At 70.3% G+C, this 19041-nt stretch overlaps 3 protein-coding genes across 6 annotated transcripts; all 3 read left to right on the top strand.

Annotated features, from left to right (window-relative positions):
• The first annotated feature begins 873 nt into the window (after positions 1–873).
• Positions 874–8824, top strand: NECTIN2 (nectin cell adhesion molecule 2). 3 transcript variants are annotated; one of them, XM_067316870.1, is made up of 8 exons: positions 874–967; positions 3115–3489; positions 4041–4334; positions 4572–4689; positions 5250–5398; positions 7423–7567; positions 7971–8034; positions 8124–8819. In XM_067316870.1, exons 1-8 carry the CDS (start codon positions 916–918, stop codon positions 8412–8414), a joined length of 1488 nt encoding a protein of 495 aa, XP_067172971.1. In that variant the 5' UTR covers positions 874–915; the 3' UTR covers positions 8415–8819. The 3 variants fall into 3 exon arrangements, with proteins under 3 accessions (XP_067172971.1, XP_067172970.1, XP_067172969.1); XM_067316869.1 differs by lacking the exon at positions 874–967 and having other exon boundaries at positions 987–3489; positions 8154–8824; XM_067316868.1 differs by lacking the exon at positions 874–967 and having other exon boundaries at positions 989–3489; positions 8124–8823.
• Positions 8825–10143: 1319 nt separating this feature from the next.
• TOMM40 (translocase of outer mitochondrial membrane 40) lies at positions 10144–15714 on the top strand. Its single transcript, XM_067316852.1, has 10 exons — positions 10144–10201; positions 11123–11355; positions 12068–12135; positions 12405–12497; positions 13517–13618; positions 13705–13810; positions 14020–14142; positions 14229–14305; positions 14393–14495; positions 15293–15714. Exons 2-10 carry the CDS (start codon positions 11136–11138, stop codon positions 15430–15432), a joined length of 1032 nt encoding a protein of 343 aa, XP_067172953.1. The 5' UTR covers positions 10144–10201; positions 11123–11135; the 3' UTR covers positions 15433–15714.
• A 1193-nt stretch (positions 15715–16907) lies between these two features.
• APOE (apolipoprotein E) lies at positions 16908–18770 on the top strand. Of its 2 annotated transcripts, none has more exons than XM_067316860.1 (4): positions 16908–17098; positions 17415–17471; positions 17702–17849; positions 18170–18770. In XM_067316860.1, the coding sequence occupies exons 1-4, from the start codon at positions 16939–16941 to the stop codon at positions 18723–18725; spliced, it is 921 nt and encodes a 306-aa protein (XP_067172961.1). In that variant the 5' UTR covers positions 16908–16938; the 3' UTR covers positions 18726–18770. The 2 variants fall into 2 exon arrangements, with proteins under 2 accessions (XP_067172961.1, XP_067172962.1); XM_067316861.1 differs by having other exon boundaries at positions 17031–17115.
• The last annotated feature ends 271 nt before the right edge of the window (positions 18771–19041 follow it).

Genomic DNA, 19041 nt, shown 5'->3' on the forward strand with positions numbered 1-19041 from the left:
ACAGGCATCTGGGCGGGATGTGCCCCCCCCCGTGGCCCCTCCCCCCCCGTGGGGCCCAGGTGTCCAGGTCCCATCCAGGAGCATTAACCCCCCCCCCCGGGGGTAATTTATTGCAGGGGGAGGGGGAAATTTGTAAAATGGAGAATTAAAGTGGTTTTTTTTTTTGGCTAAGAGCTCTCTGGGGGAAGGGGTGGGGCTAATACAGGGGGCAGGACTGACCTGGCAGATGCCTGGGGGGGGCACAGGGGACCCAGGCATCTGGGCCCAGCATTGCCCCGTCCCTGTGCACCGTTCTTGTGCACCATCCCTGTGCAACACCCTGTCCCCATGCACCGTCCTGGTGCATCAGCCCCGTGCGCTGTCCCCATGCGACACCCTCTCCCCATGCACAGTCCCCGTGCACCATCCTCGTGCATCGTCTTTGTGCACCGTCCCCATGCAACACCCCGTCCCCGTGCACTGTTCTTGTGCACCGTGCCCGTGCATTACCCCTGTGTGCCCTCCCCATGCACTGTCCCAATGCAACACCCTGTCCCTGTGCACCATCCTTGTGCATCAGCCCTGTACACCATCCTTGGGGCCAGGAGCTGGGGGCGGGGCCGGGAGGGGGCGGTACTCGGCGGTACCTGGGCGGGGGCGGGGCCGGGCAGAGGTGGGGGCGGTCCGTGGGGTGGGGCTGGTACCTGGCGGTACCTGTGGGAGAGATAGGGCCGGTAGTGGCAGGTCGGGGGGCGGGGCCGAGAAGGAGGCGGACCCGAGGGGCGGGGCCAAGCAGAGGGCGGTCCGAGGGGGCGGCAGTGGGAGGGCCGAGAGTGGGCGGGGCCCTTACCTGGCGGTACCGGGCGGGGGCGGGGCGGGGCTGGGCAGAGCGGCGCCGGCGCGGAGCCGAACCGGGGCCGAACCGGGCCGCAGCCCATGGGTGCCCCCGGCGCGGCCGCCCTGCTGCTGCTGGGCTGCGTGCTGCGCGGTAAGGACCCGCCGGGACCCCCCTGGACCCCCCTCGGGACCTCCGGGACCCCCCCCAGGGCCCCTCCAGAACCTCCGGGACCTCCGGGACCCACCGCGACCCAGGGCCCCCTGGGCCCCCCCAGCACCCGGGGCCTCCAGGGGCACCGCAACCCCCCCGGGACCCCCCGGTGCCCCCCGGCCGGGAGGGGAGGGGGGAGTGTCCTGGTGGCAGTGGCGGCCCGGCCCGGCCCCCCCTGGTCCACTCCCAAGATGGCCGAGGCCGCGCCGGGACCTGTTTTCCTGGAGCGGCGCCCGGGCGGGGGAAGGGCGGTCGCGGGCGCCGGGATCGGGGACACCGGGATCCGGGAATCCGGGGATCGGGAACCCCCCCCCCCCCCGGGACCCCCCCCGGGGCACCGGAACCCCTCGGGATCCGGGGTACGGGAGGCCGGGAACTCCCCCGGGGTCAGGAAACTGGGACACCGGGATCCGGGATCGGGAGCTACTCTGGGACACCCAGGATCCGGGACCCCCCTGGGACACCGGGACCCCCCCGCCCCCCGTCTGGGACCCTCCGGACCCCCCCCAGGCTCAGGGAACCGGGACTCCGGGATTGGGATCCCCCCCGGGAAGCCCCAGGACAGGGCTCCGGGAACCCCCCCCCGGGATCCCCCCCTCGGGATCCCCCGGACTCTGGGTCCCCTGGCCCGTCCGTCCCCCCTCTGCCACTACCAGGGTGCCTGGCTGAACCCCGGGGACTGCGGGGCTCCCCGGGGCGGGGGGGGACACGCGTGTGCGTGACACCCCTGTGTGCGGCACACGTGTGTGCATTGCTCCCCATGCAAGGTGGCTTGTGCACAGCACATGTGTGTGCGACACCCTGTGTGCACGACACCCCCGTGTGCAGCACATGCATGTGCGAGGCCCCGTGTGTGAGGCTCCTGCCAGGCCCCGCGGCGGCTCCTTTTGTTCTGGGGCCGTGGCACCAGCGTCCAGCGCGTTTCCGGCGGCCCCGACCTCTGCACAGGCGTCCCCCAGCTCACACGAGCATTGCACGAGCACTGCACAACTTGCACGAGCATTGCACAAGCGTTGCACGGCTGCCCCCTCCTCTCACATGGGCGCCCCCAACCCCGCTCGTCCCTGTCCTGGGGCAGCCTGGACGCCTGGGCCCCCCGCAGGGCCGGACGCCTGGGCCCCCACGGCTGGCACCGACGGGCCTGGCCAAGCGCCTGCCCCGGGCACTGGGGGGGGTCCAGGCGTCCGAGCCCCCCCGCTGTGCTGCTACCCATCATTCCTGCCACGCTGCCAGCGCTTCTGGTTAGCGGGAGGCTGCACTCGGGCTCACACGGGGTGCGCATGGGCTGTGCATGCTCAGTGCTGTACACTTGCAGAGGCCTTGCATGCTTGTGGCCGCACGCTCGCCCGGGGGGGCCCCGGGAAGCACGGGCTCGGCCTCGCGTGGGTCGTTAGCGCAATTAGCACTGGAGTGGGCAGCTCTGCTGCCGCTGGCACGTGTGTCCGTGTGTCTGTGTGAGTGTCCGTGTGTCTGCACCACCCGAGCGAGCACCGTCACCAGAGCCGGGGCGGATTTGCAGACGGGCAGATGGGGGGGCTGCGACGTGGCAGCCACCCACCCCGGACTCCTGGGCCCCCGGATGCCTGGGCCCCTGGAGACCCTGGTTGTTGAGTCCCTGGGGGTCCCAGACACCTGGGCCCCCTGAGTCCCTGGTCATTGGGTCTCCCGGATGCCTGGGTCCCCAGAGTCCCTGGTGGTTGGGTCTCCCGGATGCCTGGGCCCCCGGACACCTGGGTCCCTGGAGACCCTGGTTGTTGAGTCCCTGGGGGTCCCAGACGCCTGGGTCTCCGGAGTCCCTGGTCATTGGGTCCCTGGACGCCTGGGCCCCCTGGCCACCTGTGTCCTTGGAGTCCCTGGAGCTCCTGGTTGTTGGGTCCTGGATGCCTGGGCCCTGGATCCCTGGTCATTGGGTTCCCAGAGCCCCTGGTGGTTGGGTCTCCTGGACACCTGGGCCCCCCGAGTCCTTGGTCATTGTGTCCCCGGACACCTGGGTCCCTGGAGCCCCTGGTGGCTGGGTGCCTGGGCCCCCCGGACGCCTGGGCCCCGGTTGCTGCTGACGCTGACGCCGGGGGGCCTCGTCCCCACAGGGGCCGGCGGGCAGCGGGCGCAGGTGCAGGTGCGGGAGGAGGTGGTGGCGCTGGTGGGCGAGGAGGCTGTGCTGCCCTGCGTGCTGGCCGCCGCCGGCCCCCACCTCAAGGTGAGCCAGGTGACGTGGGTGCGGGCCGGCGGCAGCGGCGGGCGCCGGAACATCGCTGTGCTGCACCCGCGCCTGGCGCCCAGCTTCCCCGGCGAGGACGAGGACGGCGAGGGCGGCGGGCGCCTGCGCTTCCGCGGCCACTCGCTGCAGGATGCCACGCTGCTGCTGCAGCCGCTGCGCCTCACCGACCAGGGCGTCTACACCTGCGAGTTCGCCACCTACCCCGACGGCAACCAGGGCGCCAGCACCCGCCTGCTGGTGCTGGGTGAGCCCTGGGGGGAGCAGGGGGGGGACGCCTGGGCCCTTTGGCCATGGGGTGCTGAGGGGAGCCCTGGGCACTGGCGGGCAGGAGGGGGGATGCCTGGGCCCTCGGTCATGGGGTGCTGGGGGGAGCCCCAGGCGCTGGGGGGTGGGAGGGGGGATGCCTGGGCCCTTCGGCCATGGGGTGCTGGGGGGAGCCCCGGAGGGGTGGGGGGAGGACGCCTGGGCCCTTCGGCCATGGGGTGCTGGGGGGAGCCCCGGGCACTGGGGGGCAGGGGGGGACACCTCGGCCCCTCAGTCATGGGGTGCTGGGGGGAGCCCTGGGCACTGGGGGGTGGGAGGGGGGATGCCTGGGCCCTTCGGCCATGGGTTGGGGGGAGCCCCGGGCGCCTGGGCCCCTCTGCTGTGTGTGGGGGAGCCTAGATGCCTGGGCCCCTCTGCTTGGGGGGTGGAGGAGTGAGCCCGGACGCCTGGGTCCCTCTCCTGTTGGGAGGTGTGGGGGGGACATTGCCCCCGGACGCCGGGGCCCTGCTAATGGCTGTCTGGCGCCTCCAGCCAAGCCGCAGAACCATGCGGCGGCGCAGGAGGTGGCTGCTGGCAGCATCCCCACGCCGGTGGCCACGTGCACGGCTGCCGGCGGCCACCCGGCCGCCAACATCTCCTGGGAGTCGCCGGTGCCGGGGACGGCGGAGGCCTCAGCCGAGACGGCCGCCAACGGCACCGTCACCGTCACCAGCCGCTTCAGCGCGGTGCCCACGCGGGCGGCGCATGGGCAGCGCCTGGCCTGTGTCGTCAGCCACCCCAGCCTGCCACAGCCCCAGCGCCTGCCCGTCACCCTCGCCGTGCTCTGTGAGTGCCAGGCACCTGGGCCCCATGCAGGGGTGTGGGGGGGGGGAGTAGCCGGGGCCTGGACACCTGGGCCCTTCCTGCTCTGGGGGAAGAGACTTGGGACTGTAAAGCGGAGGAGGGGCCCGGACGCCTGGGCGCTCCCTGACCCCCACACGGGACATGGGGCTGCAGTGCCTGGTGGGGGGGGGGGCCTGGATGCCTGGGCCTGTGGGGGGTGACGCTCTACCGGCCCTGCAGACCCCCCCGTGGCCTTCATCAGTGGCTACGACCACAACTGGTACCTGCAGCGGCGTGGGGCAGCGCTGCAGTGCAACGCCACTGCCAACCCGGCGCCCACCACCTTCACCTGGAGCACGTGAGTGCTGCCGCGCCCAGACGCCTGGGCCAGTGGCCCCGGAATGGTGCCCGACGGGTTCCTGGTGGGGCCGGACTGGTTTCACCAGCCCGGCCAGTCCCATCCAGCACCGCAGGAGCCCCGGGCGGCAGCAGGGGCACAAGCGCGAGCAACGCGGGGCCACCAGCGTCCTGGGGGACGGGGACCTTTTCTGATCCTGTCTCGTGCACGAGCGCATGCGCACGAGCGTGCACCAGTGTGTGCAACGCTGCGGAGCCCTGGGGAAAGCAGCTCCCTTGTTTCCAATCCCCCTGCACAAGCACGTGCACATGAGCGTGCACCGGCGTGTGCAACGCTGCAGAGCCCTGGGGAAAGCGGCTCCCTCGTTTCCACCCCCCTGCACCAGCGTGTGCGCACGCACATGCAGCCCTGCAGAGCCCTGGGGAAAGCGGCTCCCTCATTTCCAATCCCCCTGCACGAGTGCGTGCTCACGAGCACACACCAGCGTGTGCAATGCTGCGGAGCCCTGGGGGGGCGGGGGGCGTGGCGGGGACTCCTGGGCCCACTGACAGCCCCCGCAGGTCGACGGGGCCGCTGCCGCCCTCGGCGGAGGCGCAGGGCAACCAGCTGCTGGTGCACACGGTGGATCTGCTGGCCAACACCACCTTCATCTGCCGCGTGTCCAACGCGCTGGGCAGCGCTGCCGCCCGCCAGCCCGTCCTTGTGCTTGGTGAGTGCCGGCGGCAGGCAGGGTGGGATCTGGCATGCACAGGGCCAGGATGCACGGGAGCCGGCATGCCTGGAGTGGGGATGCATGGGGGATCTGGCATGCATGGAGTGGGGATGTGCGGGAGACGGTGTGCATGGAGCTGGGATGCACGTGGGATCCGGCGTGCACAGAGCGGGGACTCATGGGATCTGGTGTGCACGGAGCAGGGACATGCAGGATCTGTCATGCACAGAGCTGGGATGCATGTGGGCTCCATTGTGCACGGGGGGGGGCACCTGCGTGGGGCGCAGGCCAGGACCCGTCGTGCTGGGGGGCGGCGGGGCAGGAGGTGCCATGGAGGGGGGCCGGACCCAGCGTGCAGGGGGGCCACGGTGCATGAGGGGGGATCCGCGTCACAGGGGAGTCGGTGGCGCTGAGTGGGTCCCGCCGTCCTCCCCCCCACCGGCACCGTTCCCCCCCCCCACGGCGGCAGGAGGAGGAGGAGGAGGAAGAGCGGGTGGGTGCAGGGGGGCAGATGCTGCAGCTGGGCCCCTGCGGGGCCTCCGGCGGCTGCAGGGATGACATGGAGTCGCAGGGCGACAGCTCCCTTGTCTCCCGCACAGTGTCTATGTCTGAGTGTGGGGACGTGGTGGGGACATGGCAGGGACACGGGGACATGGCGGGGATGTGGCACGAGGACCCCATGCAAGGACCTGGGGATGCAGCAGGGACCTGGCAGGGACACAGTGCCCCCGGGACATCTCCGGTGCCTCGGCATGTCGCGCTCGGGGTCCCCATGTCCTCAGGTCCCCGTGGGGCGCAGAGGAGGGGTGGCAGTTAGGGCTTCTGGCACTGGGGGATCCCATGGGGCACCGACCCCACGCTGTACCTGGGGAGGGGGTTATGTCTGTATCAGGTCAGTCACTGCTGCCACCGGGTGCTGAATAAAGTGATTCCCCCCATGCTGCGGGCTCTGCCCCATCGGGGGGCTGGGGGCAGCCGTGGGGCCGGGGCTGGCACATGGCACCAGGGGGAGGTTGGTCCCGGAATGCTGTGCGATGATGTGTGGTCGTGCAATGGCACATGGTTGTGCAATGGTGTGGGGTCGTGCAATGCATGGGATTGTGCAACGCTCGCGGTTGTATGATAGTGCATGGTCGTGCAACACATAGAATTGTGCTATGGGGTCATGAGATGGTGTCTGCTCATGCAATGCACGGGGTTGTGCAACAGTGCGCGGTCATGCAACACATGGAGTTGTGCGACGGTGCCATGCAACAGTGCCTAGTTGTGCAATGCATAGGGTCGTGCGATGGCACAGGGTTGTGCAATGGTGCCTGGTCGTGCATTGCACGGGGTTGTGCAAGTGTCTGGTCATGCGACACATAGGGTCGTGCGATGCATGGGGTCGTGTGATGCGTGGGGCTGTGCGATGCACGGGGTTGTGTAATGGGGTCTGGTCGTGCAACGCATGGGGTTGTGCAATGCGTGGGGTTGTGTGATGCACAGGGTCGCGCGACGGTGTCTGGCTGTGCAACACACGGGGTCATGTGATGGCGTGGGGTCATGCAGTGCACGCGGTCATGCGACGCACAGGTGGCGGTGGCTCGCGCATGTCCCGGCGCTGAACTCTGCTCCCGCCATGGCCGATTCCGGCCCGCGATGGTTTCGGCCTCTGAGTCAGCGCCGGGGGTTCCCGGACGCCTGGGCCCGCTCCCTGGGCGTGGGGGTGACTCAGGCCTCTCCTGGCATCGGCCCAGCCCTGCTGCCCCTGGGCCCAGGTGTCCGGGCAGCCCCCCTGCCTCCACCCGGCACTGGAGCAAACAGGGCGGGCCCAGGCATCCGGGTCCAGGTCCAGGTCCAGGGAGACCCAGGCGTCCAGGGGGGCCCAGGTGTCTGGGTCCAGGTCTGGGTCTGTGGGGGCCCAGGCGTCTGGGTCCACATCTGGGGGGGCCCAGGCATCCGGGTCGGGGTGCCATGTGGGTCGGGGCGCCGTGGGGTGGCCCCACGCTGGGGTCTTACGTCCCCCCCCGTCCCCCCCCCAGCGCAGCCCCGGCCGGATGGGGCCGGCGCCACCGGCGGCATCATCGGTGCCATCGTGGCCAGTGTCGTGGCCGCAGCCGTGGTGGCCACTGCCGCCATCATCTGCCGGCAGCAGCGCAAGAACCGCACGGCCCGTGGCGAGGACGGGTGAGCGTGGGGACGGGAATGGGAATGGGATTGGGATGGGGACAGGACAGGGATGGGGACGGGACAGGAACGGGGGAGCGAGGGGACGGGACAGGGACGGGATTGGGAATGGGATTGGGATTGGGATGGGTGAGTGCGGGGATGGGGATGGGGATGGGACAGGATGGGGATTGGAACGGGATTGGAATGGGGAATGGGGACAGGGACGGGATTGGGATGGGGGGACCAAGACGAGGGTCCAGGATGGGGACCGGGACAGGGGGACCGGGACAGGGACCAGGATGGGTCAGGGGGCACCAGGACAGGGCTGAGGGTAAATGGGGGGTCCAGGATGGGACCGGGGGACTGGAGGGGGACATGGGGGGCAGCCCTGGGCCCCCCGTGACCCCCATCTCACCCCCAGCCTTGACGAGCCCCCCCCGTACAAGCCGCCCCCCCCCGGCGAGAAGCTGCAGGAGCTGCCATGGGTGAGTGTGGCCACGTGCCCGGACGCCAGGGCCCCTCATCCCATCCCATCCCATCCCATCCCATCCCATCCTTCCCCACTCCCCTGCAGGCCCCTGAGCACCAGCTCCTGCCCCTGCAGCCGCTTGGTGCGGAGCCGCTGGCCGAGGCCACGGGGACCCCAGCGTCCGGGCGGGTGCCGCCGCGGTACCACGAACTGCCCACGGCCGAGGAGCCTCACGGCGACGAGAATGAGAACGAGGATGAGGACGGGGACGAGGATGAGGATGGAGGCTACGTGGAGCAGCTGAACCCGCTCTATGACAGGCTGCGCAAGGACGGGGACGGGGATGCGGATGCCCCAGCGTGCGGCTTCGTCATGTCGCCCGCGGTTTACGTCTGAGCCGCCCCGGAGCCGTGGGGCTGGGAGCTGCCCCGAACATGGGGGGCCGGGAGCCGACCGGGCCTGAAACTGTGGGGCTGGGGAGCGGCCCGGGGGGAGGGTCTGCACCCCATGGCTGGTTGTGCCCCACGGCCGGTTGTGCCCCATGGTTGGTGGTGGCCCCATGGCCAGCGGTGGCCCCAGCACGCTGGACCCTGCCAGTGCTGCCGGGCCGGGTCGGGGTTTGGGACCTGGCCGTGGGACTGGGCCAGGGCAGGGCCTGAGCCAGGTTTGGGGTTGGGGTTTGAGCTCAGGTTTGGGAATTTCAGGTCGGGTTTGGGCTCCGGTTTGGGGGTTTGGGCTCCAGTTTGGGGTCAGATTTGGGGGTTTGGGGTCAGATTTGGGGGTTTGGGCTCTGGTTTGGGATCAGATTTGGGGCCAGATTTGGGGGGGTCAAGCTCCAATTTGGGGTCAGATTGGGGGGTTTGGGGTCAGATTTGGGGGTTTGGGCTCCAGTTTGGCATCAGATTTGGGGGGTTGGGCTCCGGTTTAGGGATTTGGGCTCTGGTTTGGGGTCAGATTTGGGGATTTTGGGCCAGGCTGGGTCCAGGCCACCCCTGCTCCCACGGTTCCTCCCAATAAAGCTCTTGGCGGCAGTGCCGCGTCTGGGCCGTCGGCGTCAAACACCTCCCTCGTCGGCCAGGGACCCTATGGGGCCCTATAGGTGCTATGGGCGCAGTAGGGGGTCCCTGCCGCGTGGGAATGGGGGGCTCTGTGGGGCTGTATAGAGTCTGAGGGTCCCCTGGGCTGCTATATGGGGCCTTACAGGGCCCCCCCCCATAGCGTTGGGGGGTCACAGGGGTCCCCTATAGGGCTGTATAGGGTCACGGGGGCTACGTAAGGCCACAAGGGATCCCCTATACAATCCATAGTGGACCAGGGGTTCCTATAGACACCCTATAGGGCCTGGTGTCTCCATAGATACCACATAGGGCTGGGGGGATTCCCTATAGATACCCTAAAAGGCTGGGGGTCAATATAGCCACCCCATAGGGCCGGGAGGGGCCCCTATAGACACCCTATAGGGCCAGGGGTCCCTATAGATGCTCCATAGGGCTGGGGGGGGGCCCCCTATAGACACCCTGTAGGGCCCGGTGCCCCCATAGACACCCTATAGGGCCGGGGGTCCCTATAGGCGCCCCATAGGGCCGGGGCGGGGCCCCCACCTGGTGGTTGCCATGGAGAGAGGTGCCCTCTGGGGGCGGAGCCCGAGCCTCCACCGCCCCAAGATGGCGGCGCCCGGGGCGGCCGCTCTGGCCCCAGCGCCCTTGCCGCCTCTATGGCCACGCGGCGCGCGCCGGCGCCCTGACCTTGCGCGCCTCGCAACCGAACCTGCTGCGGGTGCCAGCGCCGCCTCGCCCCCCGGCGCCCTTGGCCAATGGGAGCAGGGCAGGCGCGCGAGGGGGCGGGGTCCTGTCAAACAGTAGCCAGTAGCAACGCGGAGCCGGGGACGGGGGCGGGGCCTGTCCAATAAAAGGCTCAGCGGGGGTGGGGCTCCTGAATTCGGGAGCCAATAGAGACCCGGCAGCGGCAGGAAAGGGCGGGCCCACAGCGCGCCGCGGCGCGGGCGGGCGAGCGTCTCGCGGAAGTGGGCGGGGCTCTGCGCGGCGACCGCCAATAGGGGCGCGAGGCGGGCCGAGCGGGGGCGGGGTGGGCGCCGCGTCGGCCAATAGGCGCTCGGGGGGCGGGGCAGAGGCAGCAGGCGGGTTCGGGTGTGCCCCGGCTCCTGGCGCCGCTGCTGCCGCCGCGTGAGTGCGGCGTGGGGGGGGGGGGGGAGCGACATGTCGCGACAGGCGGGGGGGGGGGAGGAGAGGGGGGTAGAGCCGGGGGGGCAGGGGGCGGGGCGGAGGGGGGGGCCGGGGCAGTTATGTGGCGGGAGCGGGAACCCGGGGGCAGTTATGGGGCTGGAGCGGGGGCCGGGGCAGTTATGGGGCGGGAGCGGGAACCCGGGGGCAGTTATGGGGCTGGAGCGGGGCCCTGGGGGCAGTTATGGGGCGGGAGCGGGGCCCTGGGGCAGTTATGGGGCTGGAGCGGGGCCCTGGGGGCATTAATGGGGCTGGAGCAGGGCCCTGGGGCAGTTATGGGGCAGGAGCGGGGCCCTGGGAGCATTAACGGGGCTGGAGTGGGACCCTGGGGGCATTAATGGGGCTGGAGTGGGACCCTGGGGGCATTAATGGGGCTGGAGCGGGGCCCTGGGGCGGTTATGGGGCAGGAGCGGGGCCCTGGGGGCATTAACGGGGCTGGAGTGGGACCCTGGGGGCATTAATGGGGCTGGAGCAGGGCCCTGGGGCGGTTATGGGGCAGGAACGGGACTCTGGGGGCATTAATGGGGCTGGAGCAGGGCCCTGGGGCAATTATGGGGCGGGAGTGGGGCCCTGGGGGCATTAACGGGGCTGGAGCAGGGCCCTGGGGCGGTTATGGGGCAGGAGCGGGACCCTGGAGGCAGCTATAGGGGCAGGGTCAGTTATAGGGGGCAGTAATGGGCAGTTATGGGCTCTGGGGCAGTTATAGGAGGCAGCTATGGGGTCCGGAGCCGTTCCAGGGGGCAGTTTTAGGGAGGGGGGCAGTCTGGGGGCCAGCTATGGGGCAGGGGCCGTTCCGGGGGGCAGCCGTGGGGCAGGGGCAGCTCCGGGGGCACCTGCAGCAGCCGCCACCTTGCCGCCCCCCAGCCCAGCCGCCGCCATGGGGAACGCGCTGGCCGCCGGCTCCCCGCCGCCCCCCGGGCCCGGGCTGCTGCCGGTGCCGCCAGGGCTGCCGCCGCCCCCCAGCGCTGCCCCACGCCCCACGGCCCTGCCCCCCGGTGCCCCCGGCCCCGCCTCTGCCTCGCCCCCCAGCCCCGCCCCCACCGCTGAGCCACTGCCCAACCCTGGCACCTTCGAGGAGTGTCACCGCCGCTGCAAAGGTGGGACATCGGGGGACATCGGGGGCTCACAGCACCCCACGACCACGCGCCATGGCCCCGCGCTGCGCCCCACGGCCCTGTGCTGTGCCTGCTCTGCTCCCCACAGTGCCCCATGGTCTTGCCATGGGCCCCATGGCCCTGCCCCACGTCAGCTCTGCACTCCACGGCCCTGCGCTGTGCCCCCTGGTCCTGCCCCACAGCCCCGCTCCACCCCCACTCTGTGCCCCACAGCCCTGCCCCGTGCCCTACGGTGCCCCACGGCCCTGCCCTGTGCCCTCTCTGCACCCCACAGCCCTGCGCTGTGCCCCATGGCGCCCCACAGCCCTGCCCTGTACCCCACAGCCCTGCCCTGCACCTGCTCTGCACCCCATGGCCCCACTCTGTGCCCCATGGTGCCCCACAGCCCTGCCCCATGCCCCATGGCCGCGCCCTGCACCCACTCTGCACCCGCACCCACTCTGCACCCCACAGCCCTGTCCCACGGCCCCATGCTGCGCCCCACAGCCCTGCCCTGCACCTGCTTTGCACCCCACGGCACCCCGTGGCCCTGTGCCATGCCCACCACCCTGTTCTGCACCCCACGGTGCCCCACAGCCCCACACTGCCCCCCATGGGCCCCCCACCTCGTCGTGAGCCCTGCCGCCCTGTGGGGCAGCACCATGGGGCGGCACCGTGGGGCGGCATGGTGGGGGCTGACGCAGTGCCCCCGCAGAGCTGTTCCCGGTGCAGATGGAGGGCGTGAAGCTGACGGTCAACAAGGGGCTCAGCAACCACTTCCAGGTGGGGACGCGCCTGGGGGGCTGCGCTGAGGGGGCCGCGGATGCGGGGCCGAGGCAGGGGGGACAAGGGGCTGGGGGGGACCCAGCTTGGGGGGATGAGGGACACAGCACCATGGTGATGGGGGGACCATGGGGGGGGGACGCGTCCCCACAGCCCTGGGGCTGCATCCTGCCTGTGCCCATCCCCGTGGCGTCGGGGCTGGGGATGCATCCCCCCCTGGGGTCGGGGCTGTGGCCGCATCCTGCCTGTGCCGGCGCCGCTGCCCGCAGGTGAACCACACCGTGGCGCTCAGCACCGTCGGCGACTCCAACTACCACTTTGGGGCCACCTACGTGGGCACCAAGCAGCTGAGCCCCACGGAGGTGAGCGGGGCGGCCGGGGGGACGGGATGGGACAGGACGGGCGGCGCCATGGCCCCTTCCCTTGTGTCCCCGCATCCTTGTGTCCCCCCATATCCCCCTGCATCCCCATGTCCCCGTGTCCTTGTGTCCCCACGTCCCCCATATCCCCCACGTCTCCCGTATCCCCCCGCGTCCTCGTGTCCTCGTGTCCCTCTGTTGCTGCATCACCCCATATCCCCCCGCATCCCCACGTCCCCATGTTCCTCTCTCCTCGCATCCCTGCACCCCCATGTCCTTGTGTCCTCCTGCGTCCCCATTCCCATGTTGTGTCCCCACATGCCCGCATCCCCCGTTCTCATGTCCCCGTGTCCCTATGTCCCCCATCCCCATTTCCTCATGTCCCCACATCCTTGTGTCCCCCCATCCCCATGTCCTCACGTCCCTGTGTCGTTGTGTCCCTGCATCCCCCATCCCCATGTCCCTGTGTCCCCATGTCCCCGCGTCCTTGTGTCCCCCCGCATCCTCATGTTCCCCTGTCCCCACATCCTCATGTCCCCCCATGTCCCCCCATCCCTATGTCCTCACATCCCCACGTTCTTGTGTCCCCTTGTCCCCCCGTGTCCCCCCATCCTCATGTCCCCCATCCTCGTGTTCCTGCGTCCTCATGTCCCCACATCCCGATGTCCTTGTGTCCCCCCGTTCCTCCATGTCCCCCCTCTCTATGTCCCCCGTCCCCACATCATCATGTCCCTGCGTCCCCACGTCCCCCCATGTTCTCACATCCCTGTGTCCTCACATCCTCATGTCCCTGCATCCTCACATCCTCGTGTTCCTGTGTCCCCACGTCCCTGCGTCCCCCCATCCTCGTGTCCCCATGTCCCCCACATCCCCCGTCTCTTCATCCCCACATCCTCGTGTCCTTGTGTCCTTGTGTCCCCAAGTCCCTGTGTCCCCCCATCCTCATGTCCCCATGTCCCCCACGTCCCCCTGTCCCCACGCCCCCCCGTCCTCACGTCCCGGCATCCCCGCATCCCCCCCAGGCCTTCCCGGTGCTGGTCGGCGACATGGACAACAGCGGCAGCCTCAACGCCCAGGTCATCCACCAGCTCACGGCGCGTCTCCGCTCCAAGGTGGCCTTCCAGGTGGGTGGGGACATGGGGACACGTGGAGGGGGGACGGCTGGCACTGGCCCCCCGGCGCCCCCGCCCACCGGCCCCTGTCCCCACAGACGCAGCAGGCCAAGTTCGTGAACTGGCAGGTGGACGGCGAGTACCGGGGCGCCGACTTCACCGCCGCCGTGACTCTGGGCAACCCCGACGTCCTCGTGGGCTCCGGTGAGACCTGCCGTGGCCCCACGGCATCCCCGTGGCATCCCCATGGTGTCCCCATGGTGTCTCCATGGCATCCTCTGCCCCTGCTGTCCCTGTGGCATCCCCATGGTGTCCCCACGGCATCCCCGTGGTGTCCCCATGGTGTCTCCTGCCCCATGGTGTCCCCTGCCCCTGATGTCCCCATGGTGTCCCCATGGCGTCCCCTCCCACAGGCATCCTGGTGGCCCACTACCTGCAGAGCGTCACACCGGCCCTGGCGCTGGGCGGCGAGCTGGTCTACCACCGCCGGCCCGGGGAGGAGGGCACCGTCGTCTCCTTGGCTGGGAAGTACACAGGTACTGGGGACGCAGGGGACACGGGGGACGCGGACGGGGCCGAGCTGCGCCGTGCCGCGACACTCAGCTCTGCTGCTGCCCCGCAGCGCCCAACTGGATCGGGACCCTGACGGTGGGGCAGGCGGGAGCCCACGCCACCTACTACCACAAGGCCAACGAGCAGGTAGGGCTGGCGCGGGGGGCTGGAGCGCCCCTGGAGCGGAGCGCCACGTCCCCCCGGAGCACCGCCTCCCACCACCCCCTCCCACAGCTCCAGGTGGGCGTCGAGTTCGAGGCCAGCACCCGCATGCAGGACACCAGCGTCTCCTTCGGCTACCAGCTCGACCTGCCCAAGGCCAACCTGCTCTTCAGAGGTGGGCACCGGCCCCGTAGCGGCCCCATGGCGGCCCCACGACATCCCTGTGCCGTCCCTGATGTCCCCACGGTGTTCCCGCAGTGTCCCCTGACATCCCCGTGGTTCCCAAGCATCCCACGTGTCCCCACGATCCCCTCAGCATCCCCATGCATCCCCGTCTGCCCCCATGCATCCCCCGTGATGTCCCCCTTGCCATCCCACCTGACCTGTCCCCACAGCGTCCCTGACGTCCCCCATGATCCCCCCCCCCCCCCCCCCCCCCCCCCCCCCCCCCCCCCCCCTGGCATCCCCCATGGTGTCCCCAACATCCCCATGATGTCCCCACGATGTTCTCCATGGCGTCCCCCACAATGTCCCCCATGATGTCCCCACGGTGTCCCTACGGTGTCCCTGACGTTCTCCACGGCATCCCCCATGATGTCCCCCATCATGTTCCCACAGCGTCCCTTGCGACGTCCCCCCCAGTGTCCCTGATGTCCCCCATGATGTCCCCCATGATGTCCCTGTGATGTTCTCCACGGCATCCCCCAGAACATCCCCCATGACGTTCCCACAATGTCCCCCATGACATCCCCCACGACGTCCCCCCCCACTGTCCCTGATGTCCCCCATGGCATCCCCATGATGTCCCCCATGGTGTCCCCCATGACATCCCTGCGATGTTCTCCACGGCATCTCTCACAATGTCCCCCGTGACATCCCCCATGACGTTCCCACAACGTCCCCCATGATGTCCCTGCAACGTCCCCCCCCCAGTGTCCCTGACATCCCCCCCGTCCCCACTCTGCCCCATAGGCTCGGTGGACAGCAACTGGGTGGTGGGTGCTGTGCTGGAGAAGAAGCTGCCGCCGCTGCCGCTGACACTGGCCATGGGCGCCTTCCTCAACCACCGCAAGAACAAGTTCCAGTGCGGCTTCGGCCTCACCATCGGCTAGAGCCTCCTCCTCCTCCTCCTCCTCCTGCCGTTGCTGCTGCCGCCCCTGGCCCGGCCTGGCCCCACGGGGCGCCAGGGGGTTGCAGCCCCGGCACCGCCACGAGCGCCACGAGCGCGCGCGGCCTCGCGCACAGGGTGGGAGGCGACGTGCTGCCGGAGGGGGCCGGACCCCCGCTCCCGCCCCAGCTCCCGGGACCCAGAGCCGCCCCATGGAGGGGGGGGCAGCCGGGAGCCCCCCGCTGCCTCCCCCCCGCGCTCCACCGAATAAACAGCCGGCAGCGGGCCCAGGCCTCATCCTTCCCGCGCCCCCGGCCCCCGCACGCCTCGGGGCGGCTTTGGCCGCGCGCCTGGCCCCGGCTGCCCGGAGGTGACCTCGCACCCGCAGAGCCGGGAGTCGCCAGCGCCGGCGGGGAAAGGGGAAGTGGTGGGGCTGCGCGGAGCCCGGCCCGGGGACGCCGGGGCCCCCGGTGCCAAACAGCTGCAGGATGCTGGGGCCCCCAACACCAAACTGTGCAGGACGCCGGGGCCCCTGGTGCCAGCTGGCCTGGGGATGCCAGGGCCCCGATCCCAACCTGCCGCAGGACACCAGGGCCCCTGACCCCGACCTGCCCAGGGGCGCCAGGACCTCTGACCTGCCCGGGGATGCCGGGCTCCCTGATCCAGCCCGGGGACACCGGGGCCCTGAGCCACCCTGGCTCCTGGCTCTTGCCCCCGGCTGCGGCAGAACAAAGCAGCGCCGCTGCGGTGCCCCAGCTTGTGCAGCCGGTGCAGCGAGTTGGGGCCCTCGGTGCTGCTGGCGCCACTGCTGCTGGGCTGCATGATCCAAACAGGGTCATGTGGCCCCGAAACAGGATCACGCGGCCCCGAAACAGCCCCAAAGCAGGGTCATGCAGCCCCAAACCACCTCACACATCCCAAAACAGCCTCACGCACCCCAAAATGGGCGCCGCAGCCCCCAGGTGCCTTGTGCAGCCCAGAAAAGGCGTCGTGGCCCCAAACCGGTGCCGTGGTTGGGTCCCTGGTCCCTGGTCCCTAGTCCCCAGCCCGGCGGGATGGGACGGGGCTTCTCCTGGTGGCCCCGGGGATGGGGACAAGTCTGTGGACAGGGGATGAGTTTGGGGACACGGATGAGTCTGGGGACACCGGGCTGGTGGCAGTGGGGGTGGGATGGGGACGAGTTTGGGGACAGGGATGAGTTTGGGGCCCCGGTGCTGGCAGCAATCCTGGCTCCGGGTGGGCGTCAGAACCCCGGGTGCCTGCAGTGTCCCTGTCCCTGCAGCACGGACACAGACATGGACACGGCCGGGACCGACGTCCCCGTGGCTGCCTGGACTTTCCCCCTCGCTGCCAACTTGATTCCTGGGAGTGGTGCCAAGTCTGTGGGGCCGCGACAGGGCCGCGACTGTGACAGGGACAGGGATGGGGATGGGGGGGGGTTTTTTCCACTGTCGGGGGGTTTCCGCGTGCCGGGTGCCGTGTCCCCGCCCCGGGCTGTGTCCCGTGTCCCATGTCCTGTGTGGTGGCAGCTCCGCGGCTGCCGGGGCGGGGGGAACCTTTGCCCCAGTCCAGCCCCGGCGCCAGGGTATTTACGGTCCTGCACGGAGCCGCTGGCGCTGATGCTGACGCCGACACCGTCCCTGAGCGACGCCGTCCCCAAGGCCCCGCAGGTGCCGGGACGCAGCAGGTTTGGGGCTGGGCAGACAGGGGACAGGAAGGTTTGGGGACAGAAGAGGCAGTTTTGGGGATGGGGCAGTTTTGGAGCAGTTTCAGGGCAGGGCAGACAGGGAACGGGGCAGGTTTGGGGACAGAAGGGCAGTTTTGGGGACAGGGAGGTCAGGGCAGGGCAGTTTTGGGGACAGGGGGGCAATTTTGGGGCAGGTTTGGGGCAGTTTTGGGGCAGGGCAGACAGGGCTGGGGCAGGTTGACAGGGCTTCTGGGAGGGGGGAGGGTGTTTTCACCCCATTTCACCCCCGTCCACCCCAGGTGAAGGCGCTGCCATGAAGCTCTGGGTTGCGCTGCTGGGAGCTGCCCTGCTTGCAGGTGAGCGCCAAGCCCCGTGCAACGCCCCCCCCCCCCCGGGGCAAATCCCCATGCAAATACCCCTGCCCAGGGCAAATCCCTGTGCAAACACCTGCTGCCCAGAGTGAGTCCCCCATGCAACCCCCCCCCCCCACACACATGAATCCCCATGCAAATCCCCCTGCATGCCCGAGGCCGGTGTGCCCCTGGGCGCCCGAGGGGCCGGGACCCATGTGGCCGGGCCGTTGTAGGCTGCGTGGCCGAGCCGGGCGACGAGGCTCCGCAAGCCGCATGGGAAGGAGCCGTTGACGCCTTCTGGCAGTACGTGGCCCAGCTGGGGCAGGCGGTGGAGAACGGCACTGCACGCGTCAAGAGCGCCGAGATCGGCCGCGAGCTGGAGTGAGTGTGGGGCACCAGCGCCATGCGGGTGATGGGGCTGCAGGGTGCCGGGGGGGGGGGGGGCTGCATCAAGGCCTGGGGGGTTCAGGGGCTGCATTGCACCCATGAGAGATGCAGGGGTTGCATTGCACCCAAGGGAGGGTGTGGGGGCTGCGGGGCAGCCATGGGGGACATGAGGGTTGCACTGCACCCAAGGGAGGGTGCAGGGGCTGCATTGCACACAAATAGGGTGCGGGGGGGGGGGGGGGGGCTGCATTGCCTCTGCAAGGGTGCTCAGTAGCCCTCACGGTACCGTGCACCACCCCCCCCCCCCCCCGCAGCGGCCTCATGGCTGAAACCATGGTGGAGCTGGAGGCGCAGGCAGCAGAGCTGCAGGCCCGGCTGGGCCCAGGCAGCGAGGCGGCGGAGGGGCTGCGGCGCGACGTGCAGGAGCTGGGCGGGCGGCTGCGGGCTGATCTGGCGGAGGCGCGGGGCCGGGCAGCACAGTACGGCGCCGAGGCGCGGGCCGTGCTGCAGCAGGGAGCCGAGGAGCTGCGCGGCCGCCTGGCCGCCTACGCCCGCAAGCTGCGCAAGCGCCTGGCCAAGGACAGCGAGGAGCTGCGGGGCCGCCTGGCTGCTGCCGCTGGCGAGGCACGGGAGCGGGCGGTGGCACGGGTGGCGGCACTGCGCCAGGAGCTGCCGCCACTGCAGGTGCCGCCACGGCTGGCAGCACTGGGGCAGGCGCTGGGCGAGCAGGGCCGCCGGGCGCAGCAGGGGCTGCAGGAGGTGGTGCAGGAGCTGCAGGCCTCGCTGGATGGCGCCGTGCAGGGGCTGCAGCGCTGGCTGGCAGCGCTGCTGCCCAACCCCCTGGCGCTGCGTGACGCCCCTGAGCCTTGAGCAATTTCCCCCCCCCCCCCAAAACATCGTGCACCAGCTGCCCGCCCCCCCCCCCCCCCAATAAACCGCTTTGGGCATCACTGGCACTTGCATGTCTGCTGTGCAGGGTTGGGGATGCCAGGGTGGCCAGGCACCCAGCCAGCGGGGTTTGGGGGCACCACGGCCAGCTGCAGCGTTTGGGGGGCCAGCTGCAGCGTTTGGGGGGGGGGGCGCTGTGCATGTACCACCGCCAGGTGCAAGCTGTGATGTCATGATGGCTGCAAAGCTCAGCACTGCAATGGGCTGCAAAGCTCAGCAGCTCATGCACTGCGGCTGA

Source organism: Apteryx mantelli, unplaced genomic scaffold, assembly GCF_036417845.1.
Source record: "Apteryx mantelli isolate bAptMan1 unplaced genomic scaffold, bAptMan1.hap1 HAP1_SCAFFOLD_154, whole genome shotgun sequence".
In the NCBI taxonomy this organism is placed as follows: domain Eukaryota; kingdom Metazoa; phylum Chordata; class Aves; order Apterygiformes; family Apterygidae; genus Apteryx; species Apteryx mantelli.

What these genes read in the sequence shown, in the direction of transcription:
- TOMM40 (XM_067316852.1), top strand. Translation starts at nt 11,136, where the DNA reads ATGGGGAACGCGCTGGCCGCCGGCTCCCCGCCGCCCCCCGGGCCCGGG. An exon ending in AGCAGCTGAGCCCCACGGAG is followed by an intron (nt 12,498 to 13,516) that starts GTGAGCGGGGCG and finishes CATCCCCCCCAG; the next exon opens with GCCTTCCCGGTGCTGGTCGG. An exon ending in GGCCAACCTGCTCTTCAGAG is followed by an intron (nt 14,496 to 15,292) that starts GTGGGCACCGGC and finishes TCTGCCCCATAG; the next exon opens with GCTCGGTGGACAGCAACTGG.
- NECTIN2 (XM_067316868.1), top strand. Translation starts at nt 2,697, where the DNA reads ATGCCTGGGTCCCCAGAGTCCCTGGTGGTTGGGTCTCCCGGATGCCTG. An exon ending in CACCCGCCTGCTGGTGCTGG is followed by an intron (nt 3,490 to 4,040) that starts GTGAGCCCTGGG and finishes TGGCGCCTCCAG; the next exon opens with CCAAGCCGCAGAACCATGCG. An exon ending in ACGGCCCGTGGCGAGGACGG is followed by an intron (nt 7,568 to 7,970) that starts GTGAGCGTGGGG and finishes TCTCACCCCCAG; the next exon opens with CCTTGACGAGCCCCCCCCGT.
- APOE (XM_067316860.1), top strand. Translation starts at nt 16,939, where the DNA reads ATGTCCTGTGTGGTGGCAGCTCCGCGGCTGCCGGGGCGGGGGGAACCT. An exon ending in CCGTCCCCAAGGCCCCGCAG is followed by an intron (nt 17,099 to 17,414) that starts GTGCCGGGACGC and finishes CGTCCACCCCAG; the next exon opens with GTGAAGGCGCTGCCATGAAG. An exon ending in GAGATCGGCCGCGAGCTGGA is followed by an intron (nt 17,850 to 18,169) that starts GTGAGTGTGGGG and finishes CCCCCCCCGCAG; the next exon opens with CGGCCTCATGGCTGAAACCA.